The sequence below is a fragment of the Silene latifolia genome, unplaced genomic scaffold (genome assembly GCF_048544455.1).
Source record: "Silene latifolia isolate original U9 population unplaced genomic scaffold, ASM4854445v1 scaffold_75, whole genome shotgun sequence".
Lineage (NCBI taxonomy): Eukaryota > Viridiplantae > Streptophyta > Magnoliopsida > Caryophyllales > Caryophyllaceae > Silene > Silene latifolia.
The window spans coordinates 3,118,658-3,135,731 of NW_027413661.1; the positions used below are offsets into that span (position 1 = coordinate 3,118,658).

At 38.0% G+C, this 17,074-nt stretch overlaps 1 protein-coding gene across 1 annotated transcript; it reads right to left on the bottom strand.

The window, feature by feature from the left end:
• Window positions 1–12,633: 12,633 nt before the first annotated feature.
• Window positions 12,634–15,104, bottom strand: LOC141640281 (uncharacterized). Its single transcript, XM_074449131.1, has 2 exons — window positions 14,561–15,104; window positions 12,634–14,357 (listed from the first exon to the last, which is right to left on the bottom strand). The coding sequence occupies exons 1-2, from the start codon at window positions 15,102–15,104 to the stop codon at window positions 12,634–12,636; spliced, it is 2,268 nt and encodes a 755-aa protein (XP_074305232.1).
• Between the last annotated feature and the right edge of the window lie 1,970 nt (window positions 15,105–17,074).

Genomic DNA, 17,074 nt, shown 5'->3' on the forward strand with positions numbered 1-17,074 from the left:
CGAAAGGAAGTCTAACAAACACGGCGGAAGACTAAAGACTCGACATGTGATGACTCCATCCCTGACTAGATCCCACGCATATCCAAGATATACCGCCAAGCAATCGCTCACCACCCCGAATGGATCACCCGCGTTTTTAAAACATTTAAACGGGTCGGTACTAATCACACAACTCAATATACATCAACAATAAGATAACAGACGAGCTTAATCACACACACAACCACACCAATTCCAATAATCTCAATCACCGACCGTCCATCCCTTTGGACGATCCCGCCGATGGGGGACCGCAGCCGTACCCACCAAATCCCCGCTCATCATACCGAGCGATAACCCTGTCCCATTAATGTGCACATCCCTTCCGTGGCGGGTTCCACGAAGGGCGAAACTAGGGCGTGAAGCCACTCCCGCAAGTGACCCCACTCGGCCCGAGGCCACGCCTCGCGAACCATCAACAACGATCACAACCACAGTCACAATACAATTACCATATCAAACAACCAAACACAATACATCAACCAATATCCCATTATGGGACTAATGCTGAGTAGGAAATCCCACGGTAAGCACACAATCGACGGTCTCTCTCTTTGAATCAAAAAGCTTCCTCTATGAACCCTCCTCCTATCATACAACATATAAAGGCTACCAAATCACATACTACACATAAATTCCCAAATCTCTAAATTAGGGTTTAACCAAATCAAAGGAAAGACAATAAAAAGGGTACATAGATCTTACCCTCGACGCAAGGAACACAACGGTATAACCAACGACAAGAACTGACCGTCCGAACTCCGGGGATTGCTAATAATGCGATTAAGAAGATGAACTTGCTTGCTTTCTCTCTTAAACAGTAATTTAGGTTTTGCAAAAGTGATTTAGAATAATGACGATAAAGCTTATATACCTTAATCGCGTAATTAACAAAACCCGAGAAAATTCCCAGTAAAAAACGGCTACTACTCGATCGAGTACCCAAGGTACTCGATCGAGTACCCCACTCGATCGAGTATCCCGGCTACTCGATCGAGTACCCAACAGGTCAGAAACTTTTCTAAAACGCAACTTACCCTTACTCGACAGAGTAAGGCCTACTCGATAGAGTACCCAAAGACTTATAAATACGGAGTATTACAGTCCTGGCTAAAAATGTTTATGGACTAAATGAATCAGTCCACTCGACTGAAGAATGATGGGTCCAATTTTGCGGACTGGGAGGCGGCACTACGGAATGTCGCCATCGGCGACGGTAAGCTCGGGTATTTAATCGAGCCAATACCGGTCAACCAGGCCCAAATGCGGGAGCCGACGAGTCATTTACTTATAGTGACTTCGTTATGGAAGCGGGTGCGATAAAGAACGTACTCATCTTTGCAATGGAAACCAATTTGCAGAGACGCTTCATTGCCCAAGGTGCAAACAAGATTTTCACCACGCTCACTAACGAATTCTCAAAGGCACCGAGAATCGTTACATATGAGCATACCTGTCGCTTCTTTGATGCGAAACTCGAAACTCGGATGAAGGGCCAACCGGTTAGCCCACACATTCTTCACATGATTGAGAATGTCGAGAAAATGGAGTCACTGAATTGTAGAATCAGTGAGAGCATTGTCATTGACCGAATGCTTCATTCTCTTCACGATGGTTTTGCCCTTTTCAGGGCGAACTACTACATGAATGACTTGAAAAAGAGTCCTCATGAGCTACACTCCCTTCTCGTACAGACCGAGAAGGATATGAAATTGAGTGGGAGCATGAAGCAGGATGTTCTCACGATTCACAACAAGAGTAAAGGTAAGGGCAAGGCTCATGGCGACCTAGCTGTAGGTAAGCCAAAGTTTAAGAAGCCAGGAAACGGTAAGAGTGCGCCTGGTGAGACTAGTGGCTCACGGGGCAAGACAAAGAGCAAGGGCGGTGACATAGAGTGCCACCATTGTCACAAGACTGGACATTGGAGGAGGAACGTCCCGTCTACCGTGAGGACATCAAGGCAGCCGCGTCGTTCTGTTGGTATGTCATCTTATATTCATATGATTGAGATTAACCATGCAAGTTTCGGAACTTGGGTACTAGATCTTTGGTTGTGGTTCTCATCTCGTGTAATCATTTGCGGGGCCTAAAGAACATCATACCTCTCGAAAAAGGTGATGTGGACTTGCGAGTCGGGAATGGAGCACGAGTAGTCACGCCTCGAAGGGAACATATGTAATCCAACTCCCTAGTGGTTTTGAGTTATCTTTAAATAAATGTTACTATGTACCCAGTTTATCTAAGAATATTATTTTTGTTTCCGTACTTGCTAAAGACGGTTTTACATTTTCAATAAAGGATAATAGTTGTATTTTCTCTTTTAATGAAATGATTTATGGCAAAGCAGTTTCCATGAATGGAATTTATATCTTAGATCAAACCACGGAAGTATTACACATGAATAATAAGAAATTAAAGGTTGGTGACAAAGATCAAACCTATCTATGGCATTGTCGAATGGGACACATAAATGAGAAACGCGTAAAGAAACTCGTCGATAATGGGACTATTCCCTCATTCGGATTTTCTGCATATGGCACGTGTGAATCATGTCTCATTGGCAAGATGACTCGAATTTCCTTCAAAGGTGTTGGAATGCGCGCTAGTGATCTATTAGGACTCATACATACGGACGTATGTGGACCTATGTCAATTACCGCTAGAGATGGCTATAGATATTTTATCACTTTCACGGACGATTTGAGTAGATATGGATATGTCTACTTAATGAAGCATAAAAGTGAGTCCTTTGAGAAATTCAAGGAATACCAGAATAGGGTACAGAACCAACTGGGTAGAAAGATTAAAGCACTCCGTTCAGATCGGGGTGGCGAATATCTTTCAAATGAGTTTGATCAACACCTGAAAGACTGTGGAATCGCTCTACAGTTAACTCCACCTGGAACACCTCAATTAAATGGTGTATCCGAACGGAGAAATCGAACCTTACTTGATATGGTTCGATCCATGATGAGTCACACAAAGTAGTGCACGAATCATTATGGGGTTATGCTCTTTGTCAGCCGCTCTTATACTTAACCGAAGTCCGTCTAAAGCTGTCGACAAGACTCCATATGAAATGTGGAAGGGAACGGTACCTAACTTGTCCTTTATTCGAGTTTGGGGCTGCGAGGCTTATGTCAAGTAGAGATACGAGGATAAGCTCGGCCCGCGATCGGTCAAGACATACTTTATAGGTTATCCAAAAGGAACATTTGGTCATTACTTCTATTCGCCTACCGAACATCGAGTTTTTGTTGCGGCTAGTGCGACGTTCTTAGAGAAAGAATTTCTCGAAAACAAGACGAGTAATAGAACCTTCGAGCTGTCGGAGATTCCAGAACCAACGACCGAGGAACAGATGAAGGAAGCTGTAGCTCCAACTGATGATACGGTTAATATTCCTGAGGAACCTAGGAGGTCGGGTAGAGTCTCTCATCCTCCGGACAGATACATTGGTATGGTCGAGGAGAATGACGTTTTACTTCTAGAAAGTAATGAACCATGCAACCTATAAAGGTGCTATGGCACATTCTCCGACTCAAAGCTATGGCTCGAAGCCATGCAATCCGAAATGGACTCCATGTATGAGAATAACGTATGGGATCTAGTTGATTTACCTAATAAGGTAAAACCTCTACAGTGCAAATGGCTTTACAAAATAAAGCGTTCTGTAGACGCGCAACCAGATATCTATAAGGCACGATTTGTGGCAAAAGGTTTCACTCAAGTGCAAGGATTGCATTATGATGAGATTTTTGCACCTGTAGTCATGCTACGTTCCATTCGGATAATCTTAGCGATTGCCGCATTTCATGATTATGAGATTTGGCAAATGGATGTAAAAACCGCCTTCTTAAACGGTTATTTGGAGGAAGAGTTGTACATGGTGCAACCCGAAGGTTTCATAGATCCTAAACATCCTAAGAAAGTATGCAAGCTTAAGCCTTCCATTTATGGACTTAAGCAAGCTTCTCGGAGTTGGAATCATCGTTTCGACCAAGTGATAAAAGAGTATGGTTTCATTCGATCGGTCGAAGAACCATGCTTATATATCAAGTCGAGTGGGAGCAAGATTGTATTCTTGATATTGTATGTCGATGACATACTCTTGATTGAGAATGACATTCCACTCCTATCTTCGGTTAAAGAATGGTTAAAGAACCATTTCCAGATGAAAGATCTGGGTGAGGCACAGCGCATTTTGGGAATCCGTATCTACCAAGATAGATCACGACGGACGTTATCACTTAGTCAGGAATCTTATCTAGATAAGGTTCTTGAGAGGTTCAGCATGACCAACTCCAAGAAGGGGAACCTTCCTATGACGATCGGGATGCGATTGAGCAAGTCTCGATCACCCACGACGCCTTTGAAGGTATTGAGCGCATGAGTCGTGTTCCTTATGCTTCTGCAATATGATCGATCATGTATGCCATGATATGCACACGTCCAGACGTGGCATATGCATTGAGTATGACGAGTCGGTACCAAAAGACTCCAGGTGAAACACACTGGATAGCAGTCAAAAATATCCTCAAGTACCTACGGAGGACTAAGAATTGGGTATTGACTTATGGAGGCGATACTAAGCTATCGCAACCGATTCTGCAGATGCTAGCTTCCAAACGGATCGAGATGATTCAAAATCTCGGTCCGGGTTCGTCTTCACTCTTAATGGTGCTGCGGTCAGCTGGAAGAGTTCCAAACAAAGTGTTGTAGCAGATTCTACTACTGAATCCGAGTACTATGCCGCTTCGGAGGCGTAAAAGGAAGCGATATGGATGCGTCAATTCTTACAAGGGCTTTCGGTAGTTCCTAGTTCGAATGACCCGATCACCATCTATTGTGACAATAGAGGTGCCATCTTCCAGGCTAAGGAGCCAAAGTCTAGCAACAAATCTAGACATGTACTTCGGAAGGCTCACCTGATCCGTGATTACGTGGAGCAAGAAGAGATAGTGATTGACAAGATTGCGACGGATGATAACATCGCGGATCCTCTCACCAAACCGTTGAATTATGATAAGCATGTAGGGCATGTTAATTCCATGGGAATTAAACATGTTCCAAAGTTGTAGTACTTGATTATGGATTTGATACATTATCTTTTTCATATACTATTTATAACTTCATCGTTTTATATATATAATATTTTGTTTTTCATGTGGATTGTACTGACAACATTGAACGCCACAAAGTGAACTGAATTACATTATATTTGTTTTGGTCCGTAATCGCCAATGTGAGTTGATAACTCCGGCTATTATATTGTCGGTCGATCGATTGATGGTGGGTTCAACGAACCATAAGTTAAACGGTTGACTAATCGATCACGGATACGAGATTATGACGATACCTCGTAGGACAACTTTTTGTGACAACGTAATGGAGTCCTAAATGTTTTATAACATTCGGTGCCAGGTCGTGGATAGGACATCCATTGTGTACCTAGAGTCGATTCTTTTGACTATCAACTGTCTCTTGAGATTAAGGCAGTCTTTGGGTGACTTTGGTTTCTTTCTCACGGTCTCTACCGTGAATCGGGGCTAAGTAGATTTTTTTGGGTCATTTCATACGTGCTTACGTCTGCAGGATTCGAGTTGAGGAAAATATACATCCCTTATCAGGTATAGTTATTTCTCAGGGCCACTCGAGGAGTTGTAACTGAAATGCATGGCCATGCTCGAATGTTGATTCGTTTATCAGTTAAGTTACTCTCTAGTCGGGAAAACCACTCTTGATACTGATCGCTTGTAAAATACGACCTTTGTGAATTCGGATTTGCAAATTGTTTTACATTGAGTGGGAGAAATTTTAAAGGATATGAGAATCGGTTATCGCACATACACTTGTGAGGACAAGTGGGAGTTTGTTGAGCTTGTGTCCTCCACAAATTAGTGTGATAACATTTGTAAATCTCTTACAGGTTCACAAGGGTATACTTCGTATATTTAATCAGTTAATTAACGTTTACCTAATAACGGTTGGCTTGCTAGAGAGTTTGACGTTATTATCATACAGATGGCGGTGATCAACTGGTCCCTAAATGTCACACCTATAGGACGTGTTTGAGAAATGTGGTTATAGAAATATAATTACATTGATGCCCAAAATGACTAAAAAGTTAGTCAATGTGTTGATGAGATAATTATTTAATGAAAATTAAATAATATTAAGTTGAGACGAATTGCTTGTCAATTCGTAAATTAAATATAATAAGTTATATTTAATTAAATATATATAAAGTTAGTTTGGACGAATTAATCATTAATTTGTAGTTAAATATAATCGATTGTATTTAATATCAACAAGTTGAATGTGTCATAGTGGTAATAGTGAGGGTACACAAGCCAAGAGGTCATGGGTTTGATCCTCACTAGATGACAATTTAACACACTTTATATATTTTTGGAAAGACCAAAAATAAGGAAATTTAATTCCTTATTTTCGGTTCAGGTGGCCGAAATTAGGGAGGTTTTCACTTTCCTAATTGATTTCGGATTTCGGTCTATATAAAAAGAAAGGTGGAGAATTATTTCTAACCTAATTCTTTTTCTGACCGAGCCTCCTCTTTCTCATCAAAAAAAAAAAAACACAAAGACAATAAAATTTTACAGAAAATTTTAGATTGATTTCTAGCATAATCAAAGGGTATATCTTAGATCGTCTTGGGTGCAACTAATAGGCGAATATCAATTTTGATATTGTTCTTATGCCAATTTTGCAAGGACCCGAGGTTAATTCTAAATCTTTTACTTATGCTTATGTATTTTATTTTATGACCATAGATCATCTTTATTATATCGTTATAATCCTTCATGTTAAAGGGAAGTATACAGATTATTTCCCATATTTTTATGGTAATAGCTCACCGTACTACCTTGAATGATTTTTTGATAAGCTTGTTCGGAGATCCTTAGTCGCGACTTTCCTCCATTCTTTCTTGAGAACTCAAGAACCGGGTTGTTAAGGATATGCTCATTATCACCCATTTCAACGTCATTGTGATTGTGTTCCAACTCCATGTTTGTAGAAGCATTTTCTTCTAAATCTACAGGAAGGACATTTTCAGAATTGCAAATATCCTTGACAATGGAGTCAGAAGATGGAGTAACGCAAGAGCCAGAAGAAGACCCATCCTTATCCCCATCCTTATTATCCCCATCCTTATCGTTAACTGGGGTTTTAGAATTGCAAATATCCTTAACAATGGAGTCAGAAGATGGAGTAACGCAGGAGCCACAAGAAGACCCATCCTTATCGTTAACCGGAGTGTCCCCAATATTAACAACATCAGGGATAGGTCTTTTACTTTCCTTAGCCACCTCACATAGCAACTGCTCGTCAAATCTTCTTTTACCGTTATGATTAATAGCCCGTAGATTCTTGACAACATTTAGTTCTCTAAGGATATCTTTATTCTTAGGTTCAAGCATTGACGCGGTTTCTAGGTGCACTTAATTATACTTCATCCATTTTAATCATTTATTTACCTTTTATATTCGTATTTTAACTAAATTTTTCAAAAAGTAAAAGAAGTATTTAAACTAAAGATTGACAAATATTAAGACGGAAGATGTATTAAACTAATCTAACTTAAAATTACTCCTAATATGCAAATTGTACTCGTAATAAATTTCTGAATTTCGTTCCCTAATCTATGACTTGTCCGGCGACATTGTACAATTATTGATGGACAACTTAATGGCCACTCATTATTGCTACGAGTGAATTACAAATCTATTTTTAATACATGCTCCTTCCTATTCATTCATTTTGTCCCTCTTTCCTTATCGAAGCTAGTCGGATTTTTGTCCCTCTTTCCTTTTTTTGGTAACTTTTGTGTGGTCCAAATTTAATTACATGTGGGGTAGAGTGGAATAGAGTGTTTTGTGTGATCCAAAATCATTTTCTTAATTCTTATGCAAAATAGAAGGGGGACAAAATGAATGAATAGGTGGGAGTATTTATTAAATAAAGCGTCGATATCAGTGATTGGATAACATTGTAGGTGAACAGTAGTGAAATAACATAAAGGCAGTAAAGTCGGTTATCCAAAAAACAGCTCAATTGGCAGAACACAAAGTCCCAATCTTAAGTGTTGACTGTTGGATCCTACACTCTTACTTTTGTGCCTACACGTTCATACACCACTTCTTTCTTCCTTTTTCAATTGGCACCGGTTTTTTTTGATTAATTAATGAGAATAATTTAGACTATTTGGATGCTTTTTAAATTACTCTAAATTTTAGTTTAACTATCAATATTAGCAACTATTACACTTTTTTTTTCTTTTAACAAAATTAACTTTTGGGATATTCTATGGTGTATCCCTTTGAGTTTTTCGGTTTTCTATGTTGTACCCCTCTTTTTTTAATATTTTACATCACAAATTCTCATTTGTGACGGATACCGTTTTCTCTCACAAAATGCCCATTGAGAGGTGAGTGGGAAGCACATAGGAGGTGCCCCACTTTGTCCCCTCTCCCTTTTTGTGAGAGGTCACAAGCTTGTGACGGAATTAGCCCGTCACAAACAAGACTAGCTGATTTTACATTGTGCCCCTGAACTCCTTACTTATTTATTCATCATGACCTCGTTTAACTGTTCATTAACTTTATCACTATCAAACAACCGTGCTTTGATCTTTATTCTAACTTATTAATGTTGTATCAACATTCTATATGAGAAACATCACAAATCCCTTTTAATAAGCACATACTAATATTAAAAACATCTGTTATGATTCATGACATGATAATGGAGATTTGATGAACTTTAAGTTAGACTCGTATACTATTTGGTGGGTAAATGGGTACGTAATTCGGCGAACTAAGAAGTAAATAAGTAAGTTATCGAGTAATTGGAATGCTAAATAGACGATTTAATAGGTAAATTACGAAACTAAGCTGGCAAAGACAATAAATAAGGTTATGGTGTAGACTAATGTATAGAGTTCAAGGGTACTTGATAGAATTTCAAAATTATAGGGGTACAACAGAGAATACCAAAAAACTCGAGAGTACACCGTAGAATATCCCTTAACTTTTTTATTAACTTGTAATAGCAGGTAAAAATAAGCACGGGTCCCACCATTCTCCTTATAAGATGATCTTTATCTTCCTCCTCTTTCCTTCGGACAATAACCTGCAATTTTTTTTCAATTTATTTCCTCTTCCATTATAACACTAATCTTCTTTCTCTCTCCTCTCCTCTTATAATCAGGCCCGTCTTTGAGGGTGTGCGGCCCGAGCGGTCGCACAGGGCCTCAAAATTTTTGGCCCAAAACTGGTCTTAGAAGCCTGAGAAAAACCGGATATTTGATAAGAATGTTTTGACAATGAGTATTAACATACAATGTAATGCAGTCTGGTGGTTCTAGTTAGGGATGTCATTGGGGCGGGGCGGTGGTGGATATAGGCTCCCCCGTACCCGTACCCACCAAGAAAAACTCGTACCCATCCCCGCCCCACCACCCGTGGCGGGTACAAGATTCCAAAACCATCCCCGCCCCAACGGGTGGAAATATAAAACCGTACCCGCCACGCTTACCCATTAACCCGCTACACCATAATTTTTTTCAATAAATTGTTTCGTAAAAGTTGGTTTAATCACTATTAATTTCCATTTTTTTGAATTTATCTTTATAATTTTATTTTTTCACCAAATAAGTTAGTAAAAAACTTTATAAAATAGTTATTATTAACATTATATCTTAATTATAACTAAATGAGATTTATAAAATTATCATAATCCTACTAGTTTTTTTAATGATTTGCGGGTAGGCGGGTATTAGGTGGGTAAGATGCAAAATCCATCCCCGCCCCATGACCCATGGCGGGTATAATTTTCGTATCCGCACCCGCCCCACCACCCGCCAAAGCTCTACCCCCGCCCCAACTGGGGCGGGTGCGGGGCGGTACCCACTTGTACCCGCCCCGCTGACATCCCTAGTTCTAGTTGTGCTGTTTAGTGTTTGGTGTAGTATGGCATCCCAGATTCGACTACCGTTGCTGTAATTTTTTTTTTTTTTGACAAATTAACATTTCGAACCTAAATATTTGCACAAATTCTCCCTTATGACAGAGGGTATCCGTCACAAACTTGTGACGGGTACCATATTGTCTCACAAAAAACCCATAGGGGTGAGAGAAGGAGCACATGGGGTGGGTGTCCACCTTGTCCCCTCTACCCATTTCCACTCACAAAATAACCGTCGCAAGATCCGACCCGTCACAAGGGAGACCTACTGAAATATTTGAGCTAAGTTAAATATAGTTTAATCCCGACCGTCTTTCTACTTTAATATAATTTTATATAAATTTAATATAAAACTTATAACGATTGTCCCATCTTTATGTCATCTTAATTTAATAGGGCTCAAATACCTTAGTAGTCGGGATTAAACTTATATTTTAAGTTGAAAAATACAATATGGGGCATTAGGGCCCCAATTTAAGATTTCGCACAAGGGCCCTGAAATCTCAGAGACGGCCCTGCTTATAATTTCGCCCATTATTTTATAAATGAAGGGGTTCATTAATGCAGAATTTGCAGAGGAAAATTTTGGATGATAGCAAACCATCTCACTCAAGTGAGATAAGATGTAAAAAAAACCAGTGAGATAAGATTACAAGCTGTAACTTTTTGTCAAGAAAAGAAAACCAATGAGATAAGATTACAAGCTCTAACTTTTTGTCCAAAAAAACACCGGTGAGATAAAATGGGTTAAATTGTGATAAATTGACCAACATGAATAAAATCATCCCAAATTCCCAGGTAAAGTTTTTGGTTGAAGATTTTTTTTGTTTAACACGTTTTTATTGATGTGGAGTAACAATGTAACATATTGAATTGATGAACTTAGGTTGACTAGAATAGGGAAACAAAGTAAAGAAGATAAATTTGTGAAATAGTGGAAAGGAAAACACAAGTCATTTTGGTAAAGGGAAGGTTCTGCAGGGTGTTGAACAAATGAACACCAACAATTGTTCATCACGTTTAATGGTATGTAAGCCATTGTTGCTTTTGCCTAACACCAGTGTCACGAAAAATAAACACAAAGAGGAAGTTGTCTTTCATTGAAGAAAACTTTGGACAATTAGGCTCACCGTTTTATGAGGCTAAGAGGGGTAGTAAGGATGTCGTTAAGGTAGTCGACGAGGGAAGGAGAGAGGTACGACAATGGTTGTGGTTCTGCTAGATGGTGGCAGTTGTCGGGGCGAATATATGATGGATAATGGTCATATTGGTCATGACTCATGACCACATTGGTAGGTTTTACAAGAGCGACTTGTTAGACCATCCCCAAGCAGTGGTCGCGCTAATTAGGTCGCGACCCGATTTTACTCTTAATCCCACCTTATTAACCTTGACCCATTTTCACCTCCCAAGCAGAAGGTCGCGACCTAGGTCATCAACCCAATCATTTCTCACCTTCCAACCCATTTTGTTTTGTTTACGACCAATGATAATTTGACACCTATTGGGTCACCAACTGACCTAATAAGGTCAAGAGCAACCAAAGAGGTCAAAAATTGACCTTATAAGGTCAAGAGCAACCAAAAGGTCACCCTAATCTCATGCTTAGTTGTTGGTTAAGGCGACCCAACAAGGTCGCGACCTCCCTCGTGACCTTGCTTGGGGATGGTCTTAAAGAGGTAGCAGGTCATTAAAGCGTAATATGAGAAGATAAGGCTAATTGTATGGTATATTGTTAGTTAAATTGAAGCTTAGAATATTTTAAGACGACCAATAGTAGTTTGGAGTATTCTGGTTAAATAATTTTTTTTTTTTTTTTTTTTTTTTTTTTTTTTTTTTTTTTAATTTCAAGCATAGAAATCGATGCTTGTAAGTTAACTTACATACACTAAACAATTTGTTACCAGTGGTAAACCAATTGTTGCCAAAAGTAACCTTGGAGGATCTGGATTGGATAACTAATTTTGGAGATTTATTAGCGCTTAGTGTCATGTCATGCCACGGTCCACGGATAACCTAACAAATACTTCTAGATTTAACCATTGACAAACAGGTTAGTCGGGTCGCGTGCAGGTCAAGCTAGTGCGAGTCAGCAAGTTTGTCGACTGGGTCACATTACCGGGTTAGTTCAGGAGGAGTCAGGTTGTTTCGGGACTATTTTGGGTATGTTGGTCTGGTCAAGCGGGTCGAGTTATTTCCATTGAGTAATTTTCGAGTCAATGATTAAGAGAGAAAAAAGTAAGTTTTGTATTATTATGTGTATATATAGGTTAGTTTTGATGATTGAGTCTTTATTTTAACGTAAATACTATTAGGTGTGATTTTAAATTAGTCATTTCAAGTCTTTTTGGGTCAATTAACGTTATGTTTTGTTGAGTCATTTTCGAGTTGGACGACTTCAAATCTGGTAAATTCGGGTAGAGTCAGCTACAAATCAACAAAACTCAAGTCATTTTCGAGCTAGGTGGTTCTATTTAGGCAGTGGCGGATCTTGGATGAATTCATGAGGGGGGCCGAAGAGAACTAGCTAGTACTATTCCGACTTGTTAAAAAGGAAACATGTAAATTGCAAACTAATTTATTAAAATTAATATATTCGTAAAAAAAGTCCTACAAATCAAACAATACTCGACGGTCTTTGACAGATTTAAAATCATCAATAATAGTCTCTAAACTAAAAGATTTTGAAATTTCCCTCTCAATATAAATAACCAGGCTATCCGCGAGAAATTTATCTTCCATCTTGTTGCGTAGTCTTGTCTTCATGATCTTCATTGCAGAAAACGCTCTTTCAGTTGTTGCGGTAGAAAGAGGAAGAGTCAAAACAAGTCGTATTAATCTATCAAAAAGAAAATACACATCTGACTTTCCCGTCTCAGCCAAGTACTGACAAAGCTCTTGAAGAGTTGACATATTTCTCAGTTTATCATCATTTTGAACTTCACAAATAAAATGTTGCAATTGATATCCCAAATGAACCATCTCTTGTGATGTAAAATCTGATGGATAAAACTTCTCCACAAGGGTGCAAATTTGATCACGTTCCAAATTTTTATATCCATCCTTAGGTTCCAACATTGATGTAAATGTTAGCAATTCTAATGCTCTCTCGCTGAACCTGCTATCCAATTCATGTGACTGTTTATCAATTGCAACATAAAAAATGTCAATGCGAAAGTGACGCTCCACTGTTATTTGATCTTGTTGACGACGAGCTCGACCTCTACGAGCTATATACAATGCATCCATTTGAGGTACCAAAATATCATGTTTTTGACAAAATAGATTCACCTCCTCTAGAAAGCTTTCCCATCGTTCTTCTCTCAAATTTTGAATGAGAGACTTTGTGGTTGAAACTAATTTCACGGCATTAACAATGTCTTGAGATTTTTTTTGCAATGCTTGACAAAGAACATCAGTAATTCCCAACAATTCTTTCATTAAATGTGAAATGAACACAAACTCATAGGAAATCATGAGATTTAAAGCAACATCGGCATCTCCACGTTGATTAGAAGTGCATGTTTTATCAACCATAATGCGCTCTAAGACTGATATTGTTGCATCAAACATATTAAGCAAGCTGTTAATTGATTGAAGATGTGAGCTCCAACGAGTGTCACCCGCTCGTTTCAATGTACCAATTTGATTAGCACCTCGACCAGTTTCAAGTTGACCACTTGATAAGAGATCTTCAATTTCAGTCGCTTTATTTGATTGCAACTCATCATGCCGTTTTGGAGAGGACTTAATAACATTGATGATAAAAGTTAAATTCGAAAAAAATTGATGAACTGAACTTACCTCTCTAGATGCAGCAACCAATGCGAGTTGCAAGCGATGAGCAAAACAATGGACATAGTAAGCATATGGACAATCAGCTAGAAATAAAGCTTTAAGGCCATTCCATTCTCCTCTCATGTTGCTGGCACCGTCGTATCCTTGACCACGAATGTTTTCAACAAGAAGATTATGTTTTTTCAGAACTAAGCACAACTCCCTTTTAAGCGTCGCCGCTGAGGTGTCGTTTACACGTACTAGTTGCAAAAATCGCTCCTTAATTAACCCGTTCTTGTCAACAAATCTCAAGACTATAGCCATCTGTTCTCTCATAGCCTCATCATGAGCCTCATCAACAATTATGCAAAATTTAGATTCCCCAATTTCTTCTCGAATATGGTTGCGAACTTTGGCTGATATAATTTGTAATATCTCTTTCTGGATTGACAGTGCAACATATTTGGCATTATAATCAGTATTCTCGATGGCTTTTGAAACTTCATCATTATATCTAGCAAAAGCTTTCCGAAACTCTAAGAAGTTTCCTCGATTTTCTGAATTTCCGACTCATTATGACCTCTCAGAGGGCAAGACTGTAAGGTTAACAACCTCACTACATCAATTGAGGTCATTAGACGTATCCGATTTCTTTTTATTTGTTCTTCTCCTTGTGAAATCAAAGAATGACGAATATGTCCTCGGTCATTCAAAAGATCAAGCTTAGCTCTCACAGAGTTATTATGTGCCGAACAAGGACCTCCACCCACATGAGTAATAAATGGACAATTATCTCCATCATTTACTTTCTTCCAATTGCTAAACCCAACCAGGGTAAAAGTTTTTGTATTACGATTAGGTTTATCTGCAAATAAATAGCACAACAAACAAAACACAACATCTTTGGAAGTTGAATATTCTAACCAATCCGGAAACTTTTTATACCATGAAGCCTGAAATCGACGACGATAACTATCGGGGCCTGAAAATGGAAAACTTTTTAATACAGGCTGATAAGGCTTCAATTTTAAATAAGCTCTGCGTATTTGGTCCCGCTTCTCATATGGGTAATCCCACATAGGTACGCGTAACCCTGGATCACGCTCCAAAGACAAAAGAAGGTCTTCAGTCTCGTCAGTTTCAGTTCTATGTGTTTCAAATATGTTTTGCTCAATAACAGGAGTTGGCGATTGAGGCATAACAGGAGTCGATGATTCAGGCATAACCTCTTCATTTGTCGTAGTCGTAGCAGGCTCTGGTTCTTTTCGTTTTAGAAAGGCGAAAAGATTTGTTTGCTTACTCATTGTCCTATATAATAATGTCAAGTTTGTATCAGTATACAATTTTGTAATTTTTTTTGGCATAGTAGTGAATTTGTTTTACAATTAACTAACTAACATTAAACAATTATATCAAAATTCTAATAAAGTTGTACTAACTACAATTGCATAATATATTAATATCAATCTATCATGAATTTATAATATAAAGGAGATTAGACAAAAGAATAAACACATAATTAAAGAACAATGGAATAACTGACCTTTTCAGATCGACCGCTTTGTTGATAAAATACCAGAAATTAAACGGAAATAAGAGCCCCAAATTTTCAATTGTTCTTCAACCAATAAATCTCAAATCCTAATTCAGATAATTAGATAAAAAATAAGGGACAGACGGTGAGACGGACTGCAGGCTGCACTGTTGAATTGTTGCGTTGTTGGTAATCTGGTATCAAAAATTAAACTTTCGGCTATTTATCTTCAAAGTAGGTTATTATTTTGTGTGTTTTAGAGAAAACCATAGGGTAAATGCTAAGAATATGTAAAAGTAGAATAAGGAAAGTAATAATAAATTATAGACTCCTAGGGATAGTATTTTACGGAAAAGTGGAGTAAGGGTGAATATGGGAATTATTTAATTATTTTTTAAGAGTGATGTCATGGCCTTTTGCTTCCAATTTTGTTACACTACACAAACTTTTGCAGATTTTAAAGGGGGGCCAATAGCTAGCTTATATTATTTTTTTATTAAACAATCATTATGCATTGTATTAAGTGAGAAGTTGGGGGGGGGGGGGGGATCCGCCTCTGTATTTAGGTTTCGAGTATCGTAGTTCGGGTTACATTCGGGTGTCTTGATTACTTTATTGTTAATAATTTTGATTATATTATTATTAATGTCAAATTTTAATTCTCCTTATGATTAGTTAATTAGAACGTATCCCGTTCTTAATTAACTCTAACTATTAAACAAACTTAACAATCCAATTCAAGGTTTAATCTACCAACAACAATATAATTTAGAGAATTCGATAAAGAATAGATAATGCATGTAATCCACTTGCACAATAGGTATATATGCATGTAAATTGCTTCTAAGGGCTTGCTTGGAATGAGAGTAATTATTAAGGGAGTAATAGAGCTAAAATGAACTAAAAAATGGAGGAAAGGGATGGAGTTGGAGATAGAAATGAGAAAATATAGTGTAATAGTCACTCCATTAATGGAGTAATTGTTCTCACCTCTCCCCCCAAGTAATGCATTACCTTCATATGGAGGTAATAATTTCTCCCTTACCTCCTCTTTCCAGCCTCCACAACCACCATAAAGCACCAATCTCCTCTTATTTCTTCTTATTTTAGCTTTTATTACTCCCTTAATAATTACTCTCATTTCAAACAAGCCCTAAGTACTAATATCAACGAATCCCATTCAATATAATTCCTAATCAGTATATCATTATTATATATAATTAAAACAGGAACTTTCGAGCTATATAAGAGAGTCCAACAACTGTGAATGACTTTCGAGCTCCCACATTAAAAGTTGGAATTCGAGACGATGTGAGAGAGTCCAGCAATTGTGAATGACTTTCGACCTCCCACATTAAAAGTTCAACTGTGAATGACTTTCAAGCTCCCACATTAAAAGTTGGGATTCAAAAGATGTGAGAGAGTCCACATTTTCTAAACTACTCAAATACAATTAAATAGTTTTTGAACCCGTGCACTACACGGGTGGTAACGGAAAGTATTGTAATAGTAAATAACTAAATTTTTGACGGTTTTAATAAGTTTATGTTATTTAATTTTATTCGAAATACTTTGCTTTTTTCTTATTGACTTTTTAAGTTATAAGAGGTGAAATCTGAAAAGTGAATGTAACATTATTGTAGTTTTCTAACCTGTTTATTTACGTAATACACATTTAATTTTTCTCATTATTGTACTTTTTTTTATATAATATTACTTCTCTTGTACCCCTATCTCAAC

Bases quoted from the DNA above. Each gene is read 5' to 3' on its own strand.
- LOC141640281 (XM_074449131.1), bottom strand. From the start codon at position 15,104: ATGAGTAAGCAAACAAATCTTTTCGCCTTTCTAAAACGAAAAGAACCA. The intron at 14,358-14,560 runs GTCCTTGTTCGG...TCGGAAATTCAG, and splicing joins TATTACTCATGTGGGTGGAG to AAAATCGAGGAAACTTCTTA.